The sequence below is a fragment of the Panthera uncia genome (genome assembly GCF_023721935.1).
Source record: "Panthera uncia isolate 11264 chromosome A1 unlocalized genomic scaffold, Puncia_PCG_1.0 HiC_scaffold_17, whole genome shotgun sequence".
Lineage (NCBI taxonomy): Eukaryota > Metazoa > Chordata > Mammalia > Carnivora > Felidae > Panthera > Panthera uncia.
The window spans coordinates 58072699-58090830 of record NW_026057577.1 but is presented as its reverse complement, the minus strand read 5'-3'; the positions used below and the strand labels follow the sequence as shown (position 1 = coordinate 58090830).

At 40.2% G+C, this 18132-nt stretch overlaps 1 protein-coding gene across 1 annotated transcript in view; it reads left to right on the top strand.

Moving 5' to 3' along the window:
- DMGDH (dimethylglycine dehydrogenase) overlaps positions 1–13349 on the top strand; it is a 68225-nt gene extending 54876 nt beyond the window's left edge. Inside the window, exons 15-16 of the mRNA XM_049648588.1 lie at positions 7450–7584; positions 13043–13349. Coding sequence (XP_049504545.1) covers positions 7450–7584; positions 13043–13258 — 351 coding nt within the window. The 3' untranslated portion in view covers positions 13259–13349. The remainder of the gene's footprint in view (positions 1–7449; positions 7585–13042) is intronic.
- Positions 13350–18132: the final 4783 nt, after the last annotated feature.

Sequence of the window (18132 nt, the reverse complement as noted above, 5' to 3'; positions counted from 1 at the left end):
AATACCAGATGGGTAATTGTTCTTCGCTTGAGTCTAAAGATGAAAACTATCATGAAAAGTCTATATCGTGATTAGTAGTAATGCAGTTAAACATAAAAGTACATCTGCCAAAGTCACAGGTCTTTTGCATTCCGTGGCTGTCCTTTTGATTATTGGACTCCAAAACTGAAAAGTAAATATTGGGGGCACCTAGGTGTCTCAGTTGCCTAAGTGGCCGACTCTTGATTTTGGGTCAGGTCATGATCTATGGTTTGTGGAATCGAGCCCTGCATTGGGCTCTGTACTGACAGTGTAGAACCTGCTTGGGATTCTCTCTCTTCTGCTCTCTCTCTTTGCCCCCCCACCCCAACTTGAGTGCGTTTTTTTCTCTCTCTCTCTCAAAATAAATAAACTTAAAAAAATAGAAATGTAAATATTCTTGTTAAAATGGAATCTAGTAAAAGTCCTAACATAAATGTATTGGGGGCTATTTCAGTTTTGAAAAATTTAGTTTGGTTTGAATGCTAACTGTAACCTAATTCTTGGCCTGGCTTAATATTATAAATAATATTTTAAATATTTTCTCTAGGTTTCTGTTTATCCCCAGCTTTCTTTTAGTTAAGAGAGTTGCTTTTCTAGTTATAGTAAATACTTTTTTCGAGAAAGAATACTTAACTGATTAGTACTTTTGTTGAGAAAATGCTAGATGAGGGGGGCCTGGGTGGTTGAGTCAGTTGAGCATCGGACTCTTGATTTCAGCTCAGGTCATGATCCCAGGGTGGTGTGTGTGGGATAGAGCCCCACGTCGAACTCTGCCCTGACAGCTCAGAGCCTGCTTGGGGTTCTGTCTCTCTCTTTCCCTCTGTCTCTCCCCAGCTCACTCACATGTGCGTGCTCTCTGTCTCAAAAAAAAAAAGAAAGAAAGAAAGAAAAAGAAAAGAAAATGCTACTTTGTTTTACGTTGCCAAGGGCAAAGAATGAAAACTGTGTAGGTAGGAGCCAATAATAACAGATGTAAGTTTCTAAACTAATAACCTAACATTTTGCTAATAAAGAGATAGTGAAATTGTAGTCATTATAAACATACACGGAATGTTACCAAGCTCTGCATAGTGGAAAAAGAGTCAAGAGTTGAGAAGCTTGGGTTCAAGGTTTGGTACATTCATCACCCCAGGAAAGACCCTTATGTTTTCTGTCTGCTTAAAAACTGTGATTCTAATGATGAGAAGGTGAAAGGAATGATAGTCTACTCTGTCTTGATGGGGTGGTGGGTCAGCTGATTCATCCCCTAGATGAATGCACCCGTATACAGTTTTATCAGTTGGACTGTGAGACAAGCATAGATGTACCTGATATTCACCACCTGATGGGAGAAAGTTAAGATTTACATAAACGGTCAGTTAGTAATGGCCACATGCCCTGAGAGGGAGTCCTATCAGGACTGTGTTTAAATGATGGTCCCTGAGCCCCATTTAAAATAAGAAACATTTCTAGAAAGTACTGGGGGACAAGTGGCAGAAATCTGTCACCTGGATTTCCATCTCCACTCGGCCACTTACATTGACAGTTGACTAACTGTTCTCTCTGCAATCCTCTCCATCGCTGTCAAAGCAAGAACATGATTTTCCCACTAGTGCTGCCCCTGGTTTCTAAGGGGAGCTTTCTTGGGACCCAGGATGTTACCCCAATTATTGTATTTAGTCTTTGGAGACTTTAGATATGTAGGTTTCAAGGATTTGGGACAGTTAAATGAAAACGATGACTTCCTTGAATTTTCAACCCTGACTCTCCATATCAGAGCCTTCTTAGCACTGCTCGTGTTAAATTCAGATTTAGCTACATCTCGGCCAACTGTGCATTCACCTAAGAATCACAACCAAAACTATACTGGTTTAATTTATTTCATTTCCATATGCTTTGAGGTAATGCAAGTGCTTTTAGTAGAGCTAATAAGATGAGTAATTTTATTTCACTTAAAATCTTAATGTTATCATCTTTGTGGATGTTATATTTAGTATATATTACAAATAGCTATTTTAATTGCTTTTACCCTTTCGTAAAATTAGTAGATTAAGAAACATAAGCGAAGACTCTTTTTGAGCTATATTCTCAGTGCCCCCAGAAATTTGTGTTTCTCAAAGATATTAACAGCTGTTTATATAATTAAGTTGGCAGTGATTCACTAAATATATTTTGTTCTCAGGTCATCCTGATAGCACCAATTTTAATCATAGCATTTATCTTCAGACATATTTTCTTCTCTCATGTATAAAATCTACAATCTTGGAAGAAAAGCCAAGTAAAGGAGAATGAAATGCCACTGCCCTATTTTAAATCTTTCTGCGTCAGGCACAAGGTTAGCTTGGGAAAAGAGAATTGTCTCCAGGGAGAGGTGTTACCTTTTATCTGTGTTTTAACTGTGTGTGCCTTACTTTTAATTAGGTTTTTGTTGTTGTTAGAGTATTTTCTTTTTTTTTTAATTTTTAAAAAATGTTTGCTTGCTTATTTATTTATTTATTTTTAGAAAAACAGCATGTGCTCATGGGGAAGAGGCAGAGAGAGAGGGAGAGAGAGAATCCCAAGCAGGCTCTGTTGCTGTCAGTACAGAGCCTGACGTGGGGCTCCATCCCACAAACTGTGAGGTCATGACCTGAGCGGAAATCAAGAGCTGGATGCTTAACTGACTGAACCACCCAGACGCCTCATCGTTACAGTATTTTCATTCATATCTGAGGACAATATTGCTGACCAGATCAGTTCCTGATGTAAGGATATACAGATACAGATGTCAGATTTCATTAATAGTAACCTTGAGAGTGTTTTCAAATCCTCCTTGGTAGTTCAAAAATACTGTGTAGTGAACATCCTTCAAAACAGGTTCAGAGTACCCAGAAATAATTTAAAAGAAACATTCTTTAGAGGATTTACATATCCTAGACCTTCCAATGATAGACTCTAGGTATAGTCACTTTAAAAAATACATGGAGCGGCGCCTGGGTGGCTCAGTCGGTTAAGCGTCAGACTTCGGCTCAGGTCACGATCTCGCGGTCCGTGAGTTCGAGCCCCGCGTCAGGCTCTGGGCTGATGGCTCAGAGCCTGGAGCCTGCTTCCGATTCTGTGTCTCCCTCTCTCTCTGCCCCTCCCCCGTTCATGCTCTGTCTCTGTCTCAAAAATAAATAAAACGTTAAAAAAAAAATTAAAATAAATAAATAAATAAAAATAAAAAATACATGGATAAAATCTAAAAGTGAAGTCTTGTGTGGCCATGTAACTGAGCCTCAGGAAAGACCCTTAACTTTGTTGGGCCTTTCTCTCTCATAAACGGGGGATAAAATTCTTTATCTCATAGGAATGTCATGAGGATTAAATGAGGTCATTCAGCATAGTGTCTGGCACATAGCAAGTGCCTAATAAATTGTAAATAGTATTGAATATTTATTTTCACTGAATTTATTTTTCTCTTTTAAAGAAAGTTTTCTGAGGCCCCTTCCCCACTTTTCCTATTTCTTGTGATGAGCTGATACCTTATGTTCCCTCTTAGACTTTGGTTAAATTGTGATTTTGGCAAAGGTGGAGTTAGGCCCCTTCTAGCACACCTTTTTCCTCCCACCCCTCAGCACATGCCTCAGGAGCTCTTGTCTGGCATCACAAAGGGACCCTTTTTTTAATCTTTACGGTTTAAAAAAATTTTTTTTCTACATTTATTTATTTTTTGAGAGACATAGAGACACAGAGCACAAGTTGGGGAGGGGCAGAGAGAGAAGGAGACACAGAATCTGAAGCAGGTTCCAGGCTCTGAGCAAGCAGTCAGCACAGAGCCCAATGTGTGGCTTGAACTCACAAACCGTGAGATCATGACCTGAGCCGAAGTCGGACGCCCAACTGACTGAGCCACCCAGGTGCCCCATGGGACCCTTTTTTTATAATGTGAAAAAATTTATATTTATATTTAGGCAGCTGGACACAGTATAGATGATCCCAATTTTGTTTGCAACATCCAAAACATCATAGTCAGGAGCCAGTTGAACATATGCCTTCTTCTCTCCATCAGCCCTGATCAAGGTGTTGATCTTGGCCATGTCAGTGTCATAGAGCTTCTTCACAGCCTGTTTGATCTGGTGCTTATTGGCCTTGAATCCACAATGAACACAAGTGTGTTGTTGCCTTCTGTTTTCTTCATGGCTGACTTGGTATCGGGGAAGCTTGAGTGCATCATGGTCAAGCTTGTTTGTCCTGGGGGGACCCATTTCTGAAAGCTTTGGTCATGGCCATCTTTCACCACAGCCATTCCAAAGGTGTAGCAGATATTGGCTTAAGTGGTTCAGGACTGGGCATGTTGTGATGTGGAGAGAAGGAATGACATCTCCTCAGGGACCTCCTAGAAACTACAAGAACATATCTATTTATCTCTGTATGCCTTCTGCCTGACGCAGTGTCTGAACACAGCAGGGGGATAACAACAGTTGAGTAAATAATTGAAGGAAAATTCTCTTAATATGGATGCAGGAAGACCCAAAACCTTCAAGATCTAAATGAATCTCTAATGGGAAAGATCCAGATTCCATTATAGGAAAGTATGATCTCATGGCACTCCACAAATCATACAAAATAGCCCATTTGCCTCTCAGTGTTGTTGTAAAATGCTTCTCTACACAAAGTGTGAGACTTTTTTCCCCATTTTATATTGATTGCTATATAGACAAGAACTCTAAATAGCACCCCTTGTTGGGGCACCAGGGTGGCTCAGTCAGTTAAATGTCTGACTCTTGGTTTTGGCTCAGGTCATGATCTCATGGTTCATGGGTTTGAGCCCTACATCGGGCTCTGTGCTGACAGCATGGAGCCGGCTTTGGAGTCTCTCTCTCCCTTTCTCTGCCCCTCCCCGACTCATTGTCTTTCCTTCTCTTTAAACAAACAAACAAACAAACAAACTTTAAAAAATAAAAGTAAGAGAGGCACCTCAGTGGCTCAGTTGTTTAAGCGTCCTACTTGGGCTCAGGTCATGATCTCATAGCTCGTGCGTTCAAGCCCCACGTTAGGCTTGCTTTGGCTTATGTTTCTCCCTCTCTTTTTCTGCCCCTCCCCTGCTCACCCTCTGGCTCTCTTTCTCTTTAAAAAATAAATATTAAAAAAGTAAATGCAAATAAAAATAGGAAAAATTAAAAGCACCCTCGTCACTATTTTTCCATGATAGCAAGTTGTCTTTGAAAACGATCGTAAAAATTTGTTGAAGTTCTTTCTCTATTTAGATAGACATGTTTTAAGTATAATGAACTATGGTTTTTGTTACCGGACAGAACCAGTTCTGAATTCAGCACCCCTGAGTGGTTGCTTGCCACTCAAAAATCAATAATGGAGAGACAGGGATGGTGGGAAAGGAAAAGTTGCTTTATTCAGGAAGCTGGGAACCTGGGAAGACAGTGAACCGAAGTCCCAAAGACCACCTTCCCTGTCTTGGCAAAAGCAGAGGGTCTTAGAGGGGAAGGCGAGGGACATGGACGGGGGTGAGTGGGCTCCCTGCAGTGGAAGTGGGTGCCCAGGTGGTTAGTTGTGTGTGAACATGACCTCAAATAGATGTGCTAGCATGAGCAGTGGCTTTTTGCAAATGTGGTTAGTCCTTCTCTTCCGGGAAAGTCTGGTTCTTCACTCCTAAAGGCCTATGGTCTGCAGATCTCAAGGGAAGCAGATTAGTTTGGCTACAGACTACGGGACTTAAATCAGCAAGCATGGGGTGCATAAACTTGAAGCCACTTAACCCTTAAGATGGATTGGAGGGCTGTTACAGTTTGTTATTACTTGTTACCAGGAATTTCTCTTACATATGAATTCAAATGAATCAGGCTTTTTCTGTGGGTTGGTGGTTTTGTTTTTTCCCCACCAGTCTGGACTTAAATAACATCGGGTCCAGCTGTCTTTGAATTTTTATCTGGCTTCATAATAAAGCTTTATAGTTGGTTCTCACCATCTGGATCACACTGGGGAAGGTAATCAGACTTTCATTTTGCAATTATTTTAACCTTGGCCAGTGGAAACTGACAATGGAAACTTTCAGTTTCCTGTGAAGGTCAGCAATTTAAACTTGCAATATCTATAGAAAGCATACTTCATTGTGGGCTTAGCCTAGAAGATATGAACCAGTAAAGGAGTAAACTGGGGGGGTGGTCATCAGGCAGAGGGTATGTGAGAACCCCTCCCACTGTTTCACTGAGCAGTTAAGGGGATTCAGTGCACCCAATCCTAAATGTTTTGTGTGCAGAAAGAGCTGTGTAAATCCTAAATGTTGATGGCGGAGGACATTTTTGGCATGAGATATTATTTCCTTTCTTCTTTGGCCAATGAGGAAATTAAAATTGTTTGCTTTCTTCTTTCAGAGAATGGTTATTCTGTATATGGGAACTCTTTTGAGAATTTCCCCTCTCACATTATAATCTCTAATTAAATCTCCTTCACAGAGATGTGATTTGTGTATCACAGATACCCCCTTCCCCTGGTAAGATAAGAGATGACTTGGGGCTCCCTTAAGTAGAAACCTTAATCCACACCCCTCCTGGGTCAGCCTTCCCTCCTTCCACTGACACTGCTCTTGGCCTCTGGCTAGCTTTTCAGTCTTACCTAGTATCCCTGGCATTCTGGGTAGGTAGAATTGTGCCTCCTTTATTAGCTAAGTGTCTCCACTGAAGAGTCATCACTAACCTGTTTGTTGTGAGGTGTGTGAATGGACTGGAGGTTATCCCTATAGCCATGTCACTGTCACTTGCGTTGCATTAGGAATAACTCTGAGTGTGACCAGGGGAACATATTAGGAATAGGAATGTCATCTGTCATGTGTTGCATCGAAGGAGGAAAAACAAGTTTGAAAAGCATTGTGTTAGACTTTTGATCAAAGAGCTTATTCTCTATCTACTTTTATAACCCACACAGGGGTAAGCATGTCTCACACATAGTATGGGCTCAATACATTCCTGAATGAACCGAGTACGACTCAACAGTTGGTAAATTTCTTGAACCATTATTCTGAGAAAGAAAGAAATGTGCAGCGTTTTGGGGTTGTTCTGACATCACGCATCAAAAACATGAATTTCCTTCTTGTAAGTGTCCTACTGTAGGTGGAAATTGAGTAGTGCTTTGCTCACCACCAGCCAGTACTGCTGTCCAGAACCATTAGATACAAGGGTCGCTTTCATAATCCACCATTGCAATATCATGCCTTATGTTTTTCTGCCTAGGTGGTTCTGGTAAAATTGTTATCACAAGTTATTACCCTTCAGTCTAACCTATCTGAAGGAAAAGCTGGCTGATACTGTCATTTGAGGACTAAGAAATATTTGTCTAGACGTTTGATCCAATCTGTATTTTTATTTGATGTGTAATTGGCGAGAAAATCGCAAAGACAAATTTAAATGCTTGCATCTCTAACCTTGTCACAGTGTCTGAGCATTCATTCATCATCATTATCTTGGATTCCTGCAGCCAGCAGACTTCATAGGAAAGCAAGCACTGAAACAGATTAAAGCCAAGGGGCTGAAACGGAGACTGGTCTGCCTCACCTTGGCAACGGACGATGTTGATCCGGAGGGAAATGAAAGCATCTGGTATGATGGCAAGGTGAGTGCTGAGGACCTTGTGGCTAGGGGCCACTGCAGCTTTTCTGTACCAGAAACTCTCCTTGTCTCTATTTCCTTTTAGGATTTTGTTTTTTGGTTTTTGTTTGCTATTTACCTATCTTTTGGTTGGGTCATACACTTTGATTTCTGAGCTGTCATTCAAGAAGCAGAAATCATTTAACTGAAAGGAAAATGAAATGCTACTCATTTTAAAAAACATAAAATTCTCTATGCTTTGATTAAAGAAAATAAAACCAAGGGCTTAAAATTCAATGGGCAATGAGGAAGGTACGAGTTAGAGGGTAAAATGATCTACGTGCTCACTCCACATCCATATCTGTGAATGCAAGAGATGAATTTTGTAAAGAATTTGGCATGATGGTTTAGCTTCTAAGACATCTTTGAGAAGGAGGTAATTCTAACCTGAGCACATCAGAAGAAAAAAAAAATCCAAATGAAAATATCCATGACAACAGCGAGTAGAGCTTTGGAAAGTAAAGCGAGCGGTAGAAACCATTTAGTTCTTCAGAAAGAGTAAATGTGCCTTCTTCCCATTTGGGCATGTTAGGTTTTATTCTATCAGCATCCAGTAAAACCAGATAACTTACCAATTGAGCTTCATTTCTTTGACTTTTTACAACTATTTGTAAAACCCAGTTTGGTTTAAGATTTTGCTGTGTTCTGGCCGGTGTTAGCAGGAAGATGTGGGACTCTGCTTAGACCACGGGGTAAGCACAGGGCCTTCAGAGCTCATCCAAACAGCTGCTCCATATTGAACAAGATCTGCTTGGTTGGTCCATACCCAAAGATTCAGAGATTTGGTGCCTGGGTTTTTTCTCAAGCACTGCAGCCTACTTGATACTTGTTTCCATTTTCTTCTTCTCTTCAGTGACAAAAAGAGCCCTGGAAGTGAGGAGAGCCATTGGCATAAAATCTCAGCCTTTGGGATCAATTGGCTCTCAGCCAATGGCCATTTGGACTGAGGCATGGGTTCATTTGATGTAGAACTAACATCTGCAGAGTTTCTACTATGTGCTGGATATTTTTTGTGTACTACTCTAATTTTATAACACCCCTCCTAGATGGGTATGATTATCTCAATTTAGAGTTTAGACTTTGGGGTTCAGATCCCAACTAACTTGCTTGAGGTTGCATAGTGACTGACAGAGCTGATTTCTGATCTGTGTATAGGCGGACTTTGAATTGCTTACCCTTTCTCCTAAGCCATGCTGAGTAGGCCGATTTGCTCTTGTCTCTGTCTCTGCTGTCCCACAGTATTCTCTTCAGCACTTAACCATAGACCCACAGTTCTTGTACATCCCAAAGCAGGTGGATGTTATTAGACACAATGAAGCCAAAGATTTTTTTTTTTTTTTTTCAGATTTCAAGTTCTTTCTTAAGAACCTCTTCACCTTTAATTGTTCTAAGGTTGTTTACCTGTTTCAACCATTCTTACCTCACTGTCTCCCCCCTTCTTTTGGTTCTAAATCTCTGGTTCAGATTTTTTTTTTTTTTAAGTTTATTTATTTTGAGAGAGCGGGGAGAGGGGCAGAGAGGGAGGGAGAGAGAGAATCCCAAGCAGGCTCTGTGTTGTTAGTGCAGAGCTCCACACGGAGCTCAATCACACAAACCAAGAGACCATGAACTGAGTTGAAATCAAGAGTCAGATGCTTAACCTATTGAGCCACTCAGGTGCCCTGAGACCTCTTTTCTTAATAAGCATTTCCTCCAACTTCACATTCACCTGCAACTTTCAACTGATACACACCTCTGCCATTAACTAGCTGCTTGACCTGATCTTAGCCTCTCTGGACTTCCATTTTCTCATCCTAGAAAATGAGCCGTGTCAAGTTTCCCCCACCCCATCTTCTGTTTTTTCTGTTGTCACTCTATTTTCATCCAGCTTTCTAATATGGTCCACGCCCACCCTTGCGCTGGCTTTCCGTTTTGGCCGTAGGTTGCAGATTATGCCATCGTGTTCTGTATGCAACCCCAAACCAACCCTGATAAACATGGTGTGAGTCTTGACACGCAAATTCAAGTTAAAAAGCCTGGAAACTTATACCTTAAACTTACACAACATTACACGCCAACTATATCTCAAAGCTGGGAATGGGGGACCTGGAAACCCCAGTTCCTTTTTGAATTTTACTTCCTTTGCTGTTTCTGTGCACTGAGTTTACATCCTATATTCTTCATCTTTCTTCCCATATGCCATCTGCTTACAGAGCTGTTAATCCAGTTGTAGTTGGCTTTATAAATCAAATATCCCTTGAATTTCCTGATATCCACTTGTCTGCTCTTTGTTGCTCAGTAGGGTGATCGTCTCATCCTGCAGATGAATCTCCTGGATCCTCTTTATACTCTGGAATGAGATGACATACTTTTTGTTCTTGCTTCCTGACTTTGTTGAGACTTGTACTGCCTTTGGTATTTGGTATTCTATTCTTGCAAATATTTTCTAGGCAGTGGGGATGCGGCAGTGCATAAAACAGACAAGCATCTCTGCCTCCATGGGTCTTACGTCCCAGGGGAGAGAGAGTAGACAACGAACATACTAAATGAAATAAAATGGCACATCTGAGAGTGATGAGTGCCCTGGGGAAAAGTAAAGTCCAATTGAGAGATGGGCAGTGATGGAAGGAGAGATCAGGATTTTAAATAAGGTTTAATTTTTGAAAAAGAGTGGGCATGCAAAGGGCTTCTGTTATAAAAGCAGCTTGCTGGGAAGTTTTAAAGATGTGTGGTAGAAATGAAGTTTGGAGTGTTGAGAAAGCTGTCTTTTTTTTATTATTTATAAACAAACACACAGAGACAGCCAAAGAAACACCATGTATCATCCAACTTAAATTATGTTCTCTCTTTCAAAGGCCATCTACCATGTTACCTCCCCTAAGCCAGAGGTGCCTTTAATTCTCACAAAGGGAGGAATGAGACAAGGCTGAACACAAATGAGGATTGCTTATATTGGTAAAGGGAGAGCCTGTGATTAACAAAGAATATGAAAATCTACTAGGCAGAAGGTGGGCACAGGTTGTTCTTGTGATTCACTGAGCAAAGAGAAGAAATAGATTTAATTGAATCTGGAATATTTTAAGGTAGAAGGATATAAAACTGTTGCTAGGGAAAACCTTTCCTTAGAGATTTCGTAATGAGATAAAAGGAAAGGCCAGACTTGGGAAATACTCGGGTTACTCGACATTGAATTAGAGAGAAATGAAAGTAATCTAGCAGAAAGCAATGCATTCAATAAATATTTTAAAAAAATAGCACTCTTGCAATAAATACACTATTTCTTTACGTTACTCATGCAGGCATAATTGCAAGATGAATCACTGCTGGGATTTTAAGAGATGGGAAGGCCTGGGGAATCTCTGAAGAGGGATGGTGGGGTTTTGACCCATTGAGTTAGGGGCTTTGGCCAAGAGACTTGGTCTGACCTCTTCTTATATTCTTAAAATGCCCAAGCAAATCAGGTCACCTCTCCAGGGCTCCAAACACAAACCTCAGGCTTACAGACTAGGAAGTGAAGCCAAGATTACCAAGAAAGTCTTTCAAGGAGCTGTGATTAAAACTCCAACCTTCCTGACCCAAAGCCCTGCCTTACATTACTTAACTATGATCTAAAAGAGAAAAACCATTTTTTTTTTAAATTTTTTTTTTCAACGTTTTTTATTTATTTTTGGGACAGAGAGAGACAGAGCATGAACAGGGGAGGGGCAGAGAGAGAGAGGGAGACACAGAATCGGAAGCAGGCTCCAGGCTCCAAGCCATCAGCCCAGAGCCCAACGCGGGGCTCGAACTCACGGACCGCGAGATCGTGACCTGGCTGAAGTCGGACGCTTAACCGACTGCGCCACCCAGGCGCCCCGAGAAAAACCATTTTAAAGCATATGTGTTCTCTCAGCAATACCTTGGCAGTTAATAACCTGCCAGAGAAACAGCTTTTACTAATGAATGCTTTCATGTTTGTTTGTTTTTTAATCAACCAGTTCTCCCCATAATAAGCTCAGAAATGATACGGAGAGGTTTCTGATTTGGGGATTCAGTGAGATAATTACAAACTGGGACCACAGAGCTAGGAGTCTGTACTTACTGTCGTAAATGTGTCAGCATCTCAAAGACTAGAAATGCTATAATAAGACTGTTGATTGTAGTGGACTCTTTGCTGAGGCAGCTGAAAGATCACTGGCCGATTCATGTCCATGAATATTTTTCAGCACCAGCTACAAGCAGCCCACTGTGTGAAACAGGGAGTCTGTAAGGATTAGTGCAACGCTGTGTAGCCAGGAGAAGCCATTTTGAGTAGGGCTATTTATCATATTTTGCTTTTGTTGTCTTCCTTTTACATTTTTTCAAATGTGGTGTTTTAACCTGATGTTGTTGTATTGCTTTTTTTTTTTTTTTTTTTTGCATTCTACTGTTTCTCTTTCATCTTTTCCTTCAGATCTAGTTTCCACTCATTTTCTTATCTTTGTAACAAGCCTGATGAGATTTTTTTTTTTTTTTTTTTTTTTTGCTGCATAAAGGCTTTGTTTTCATCTCCTAGGTTTTGTTTGTTTGCTCAGTGCTTTTCTCTGGTTTACCATCCCAGTTTATTCCATTTCATCCTCCCTAATTTTGATTGCTCATGCCTAATTCCATGTCTCCACTCATCCTGCAAAGTTTCGTCCCCCTTATATACCTACTAATTCCACCCACCTTCAAAATGTAGAACAAATCCTGGCTTAATTATGTTGACTTTCTTGGCTTCCTGGTTATATTTTCCTGCATCTCTGTGTTAATTTCTCAGCTAGGCTAGAAGCTCGTGAGGGTAGGAACCAGACCTCAGTCATTTTCTAGAATGCCCAGCAAAATGTTTTGTACCTGGTAGATCTAGAGAGGGCAAAGTTGACATTAATTTAAGGGCCTCGCCATCTCCAGGAATCGCTAAATGCTGTATATTCATAGAGAAAGTTCGCTTCACATTGACTACTGATGTATCAATAGTTTATTTCACCACTATTTTGGCAGGCCGTATCCTAAACCACAAGAGGAACACTTGAGTAAATTTACATTTGGATTATTAGGAATTTTCCCTTGTATCTATTATTGCCATGCTGGTTGGAAGATAATGCTTTTCAAATTTAAAGCAAAAATATTTGAGTCTTCCTCCCATCAGATCTCTTGCCACCAAACTGAGCAAAATAGTGCCAGCTACTCAAAAAAAACAGGTGTTCTTACCTAAAAGTGAGAAGTGTGAGAGTACTGTTGATGATGTATTTTGAGAATTATTTTTCATAATTTGTAAGCCTGAATTCACTTACAAGAATATTTTCTGCCCGCTGTTAGCCCCATAAACAGTATTCCCTAAAACTTTCAGATTGTAAGGCAAACCTATTTTTTCAGAGTTCAGTCTGGAGAGGAGGAGCACATGGCTGTGGCCAAGCTGCTGAGGATGGCTGGGTCTTGTTTTTCAGGTGGTTGGCAACACGACGTCTGGAAGCTACAGTTACAGCGTCCAGAAGAGTCTGGCGTTTGCCTATGTGCCTGTTGAGCTAAGTAAAGTAGGACAACAGGTGGAAGTTGAACTGTTAGGCACAAATTATCCAGCAACCGTCATACAGGAACCCTTGGTATTGACAGAACCAGCCAGAAACCGGCTTCGGAAGAAAAATGGAAAGGACAAAATTTGAAAAAGACCCTCAGCAGGCAATTGAATTATGTTTGCTCTATGACTACCAAAAATCATAACTGAGTTTTGGGGGGGAATACAAGAAACCAATAATTCATGGGTTCATTCAAATGAGTAATTTGAATAATTCATTCAAAATCATCAAAATCTAGATTTCTCATCTTAATAAAATAACAATTCTGTTCTAAACAAGGAAGAAAAATGGATTAGTGATGTACTTTGTTCTTTCAAATGAAGGTATTTGAAATGAATGTTTTTATTACCCTATATTGTTTATGAAATTCAGCAAAACATTTAGGTGTTTGCGAATATACAATCACTATTATAACTGAATTAGAGGAAATTATATGATTGTAAGAGCATATGCATATGGTTCTTGTTACCTGACAACAAACTAATTGTTCTACATAAAAACAAATGCAATACTATTCATTGATGTGTTTCATTAGGAAACAGTAGTTGAATAAGGGATAGTTTTAATTTTTATAACGTATTACAATGAAAACAGTAAAATTTAATATTGATACATAAATTGTTATTCAACTCTCTGAAACACTTATTTTCCTAATGCATTCCCTGAAAGCAGTATTATGGGACATCATTATTGTCCTTCCAAAGGTTGTTTTAAAAGAGTAGTTGCAAAAAGAACAGGCTTCCAAAGGAAGCATTGCTTGAAGACCTTTTGAAATGAAGCTGAAACATAGATTGTGCCAGTAAAAACACAGTTTGAATACTGAACACCTCTCTTTGGGAAAGAATTAATGCAAGTTGACATCACATGTGCCGTTCTGAATATCATTTCACGAAGCATCTGACAAAGCAGGTCAAACAAGAGCTAAAGAGATGACAGGATGGCCCTTAGCACTATGTACAGCAAGAAAAAAATCCATTTAGACATAACTCCCTCATAAATTTTTTGAAATTAAATTCAGTGGACTGAACAAATCAACCTTTTTTTTTGTAAAAGGTAACTTATCACTTAAAATTTGTTACACACACATTTGTTAAACGTTTATTGAGCTTTTCCTGGGTATTAAAGTTGGATGTGAGACGTAAAATTCTGTAATTAGAACAGATTATAAAATAATTTCTTAACTTGTAAGTGTTGCAAAGATGCCAAGCGTACATACATTTAAAATGTTTCATTAAAGCAATCATATATTAGAATTCCAGCAGACCATTAATTTCCCTTCCATGTATCTTTATTTTATATGAGAAAAGAGGGAAATTTTCTTGGTAACAAAATTTGATAATCTTGATAACTTCCTAATTATCAAGAATATTATCTTGGTGCAGTCACTATGGAAAACAGTATGGAGGTTCCTCAAGAAAGTAAAAATAGAACTACCGTACCATATAATTTCACTTCTATGCAGAATCTAAGAAACAAAATGAACAAACATTACAAAACTCAGATACAGAGAACAAATTGGGGGTTGCCACAGTGAAGAGGTGTTGGTGGGGGGCAAAATGGATGAAGGGGGTCAAGAGGTACAAACTTCCAGCTATAAATAAGCCTTGGGGATGTAATGGAGATCATGGTGAATAGTGTTAATATAGCATGGCATATCTTAAAGTGGCTCAGAGACTACCTCTTAAGAGTTCTTATCACAAGAAAAAAATGTAACTTTGTACGGTGGTGGATGGTAGCTCAACTGGTGGGGATATTTCACAGGGTATATAAATAGCGAATCATTATTTGCACACCTGAAACTAATTGTATGAACCAATTATTCCTCAATTTAAAAAAACCCTCCAGATCCACTCTCTCAGTTTGGATATTAGGTGCTGGCTAAACCCTTTACCTGGGAGATTCCACTTCTCATTCTCTGTCTGTAGCCCTGTAACCATTATGGTACTTATTTACCATCTCTGAATTTCTTCTCTGCAAAATAGACAATTCCAGGAGTTTTTTTAATGCATTAATTAATGATGAAAGCACAACATTGAATTCATGTCCTACTAATATAACACTAAAGCAGATCAGTAAAAAGCATAGAAAATTTAGATGAATATTACATGTTTAAAGAAATCCTGCCCAGGAGCACTTGGGTGGCTCAATCAGTTAAGCATCTGACTTTAGCGCAGGTCATGATCTCATGATTCATGGGTTTGAGCCCCACTTCGGGCTCTTTGCTGTGCTGTGCGTCTGAGCCTGGAGTTTGCTTTGGATTCTGTGTATCCCTCTCTCTCTGCCCATCCCCTGCTCGTGCCCTGTCTCTCTCTCTCTCTCTCTCTCTCTCTCTCAAAAATAAACATTGGGGCGCCTGATGCTCTGTTGGTTAAGCATCCGATTTTGGCTCAGGTCATGATCTCACAGTTTGTTGAGGTCGAACCCTGCATCAGGCTCTGTGCTGACAGCTCAGAGCCTGGATCCTGCTTTGTATTCTGTGTCTCCCTCTCTCTGTCCCTCCCCTGCTCATGCTCTCTCTTTCTCTCAAAAATTAATAAAAGCATAAAAAGAAAATAAAAAATAAACATTAAAAAAGAAAAGAAATCCTCATGGTATAAAAGAAATGTATTTCCTGATTTCCTTAAGAAGTTGCGCTCTTTCTTTTGTGGTATGTTGGGTGCTATTAAGTCACCCTGGCACTCCCACACCAACCTAGCCAGTGGGCCTGGCCTAGGTGCCAGGTTTGGCATCAGCCAATGCACAGGCTGATGTGTTAATGACCAATTAACACAATGTGGCCATGAAAAGATGGACCAAATTAACCAGACTTCATCCCATGGGAGTTTCAAGTGTGAAACATCCAAATAAAATGATTAGGACTGAAAGCTGAAGTTGAAAAGATGAAGAAAAGAAGATGAAAGAGAAGCCTTGGGGTAACCAGAGCTCCTGAGAAGAGGAGTGGCCCTGAGAGAAAGACCAGATTCTGAAGCTTTCAGTTCCCAATGGCCGGCCCATCAGCCAGTTGGTAGGTGAACACCTTGACTCAAAAGAGCCACACTAAAACCACCAGCTGCTGGAGACGGGACCATATACTGAGAGAGGCCTCAGAGGAATTGTTCCAGGATTGGTGTCAGCCATGAAGAGCAAACGACCAGCATGCTTCAAAGTATGCTACTGATGTGTAGAAGTCCGTGTCTACAGCTTAGGAAAGAATGTTCAAGAATGAGATGGTGAATGATGGGCGCTTTCTTCCCTTGAGCCAGGAAAGCTTCTTAGAACTGCAAAGACACTTTCTAGTCAACACATTATCAAAACATTTATGGACGTTGTTATGTTGCTAGTGTTCACATCTAACTAATCTATGTCTCACTCCTTTTCTATTGATGGGAAAGGTGACAGATACACCCATTTTTAAGTATGCCGTATGGCACATTAAATAGCAAACAGATTTTGGAACGTTACTAAGAGGACTTTATGCGTGTTTGAATTGAACAAAAAGATTGACATTATTAGGAAACAAAGCACCTGCGAGAGGAAGAAAGTTTCATTTATACAAATAGCATCCTTTAGCCAAAGTCTCATAAAAACAACCCTAAATCAAACTCTTCTTCTGATGAACCGTCATGTAAAAATAAAAATTATCTTGCTTTTGCTTATCTGTTTGGCGTTAACGAATCTCCAGAGTACTTCAGTAGTTTATAGAAGCTATTTTAGGAATTATAAAGGGGTAACACATTACTTAATTACATATTCTCTAGGTATAGATTTTGCAAGTGTTAGCATGCCCTGGAGCATAGGAGTGGTTACTCCTGGGCACCTGGGTGGCTAGGTCAGTTAAGCGTCTGACTTCAGCTCAGGTCATGATCTCATGGTCTGCGAGTTCAAGCCCCACATCAGGCTCTGTGCCCACAGCTGAGAGCCTGGAGAATGCTTCGGATTCTGTGTCTCCCTCTCTCTCTGCCCCTCCTCCACTTGCACTCTGTCTCTCCCTCTCTCAAAAATAAAAACACTTAAAAAATTAAAAAAAAAAAAGAAAAGGAGGGGTTACTCCTACACATGTTCACTGAGTACTTTTGCCAGGCCAGGCACTGGGAAAGCAGTGAACAGACATGGTCCCTGCCTTCGTGGAGTTTATAGACCAGAGAGGTCAAGCATTTAACTAGCAAAACCAGGTGTATATTTACTTACATACTGAGGTATCATGAAAGCCAAGTGAGAGAACATTTTGAGAAGGAGAGGAGGGCAAATGGTGTCCAAAGATACCAGATGTCACATAAAATTAAGGGCCAAAAAGTGCCCGTAAGGTTAAGCAATAGAACATGGTTGGTGCCATTGGCCTGAGCTATTTCAGGGGACTGGTGAGGGCAAATGGCTGACTGTATTGAAAAAGGACAAGGAAGGGAGCACCTGGTTGGCTCAGTTAGAAGAGCAAGTGACTCTTAATCTCGGGGTTGTGAGTTTGAGCTCCATGTTGGGTATAGAGATTACTGAAATAAACAAACAAACAAACAAACAAAAAACCGGGGCACCTGGGTGGTTCAGTCGATTGAGCATCTTGATTTCGGCTCAGGTCATGATCCCAGGGTCATGGTATTGAGCCCCGCATCAGGCTCCATGCTGAGCATGGATCGTGCTTTAGATTCTCTCTCTCTACCCACCCCTCATCCCTCTCCCAAGTGCTCTCTCTCTCTCTCTCTCAAAAAAAAAAAAAAAAAAAAAGAGAAAGAGAGAAAGAAAGAAGAAAGAAGTGAAAGAGAGAGAGAGAAAGAAAGAAAGAAAAAGAAAAAGAAAGAAAAGAAAGAGAAAAAGAAAACCAAAAAGGACTAGGAAGTAAGGAGTTGGAGATATGGAACACAGACTCTTATTATCTAGGAGCAGTTTCCTACTCAGGTACAGAAGGTATCAGTTTGGGAGCTTTCAGCTGCAAGTAAGAAAATAGCCCACGAACAGCAGTTTAAACAATCGTTTTAATAAATTGCATA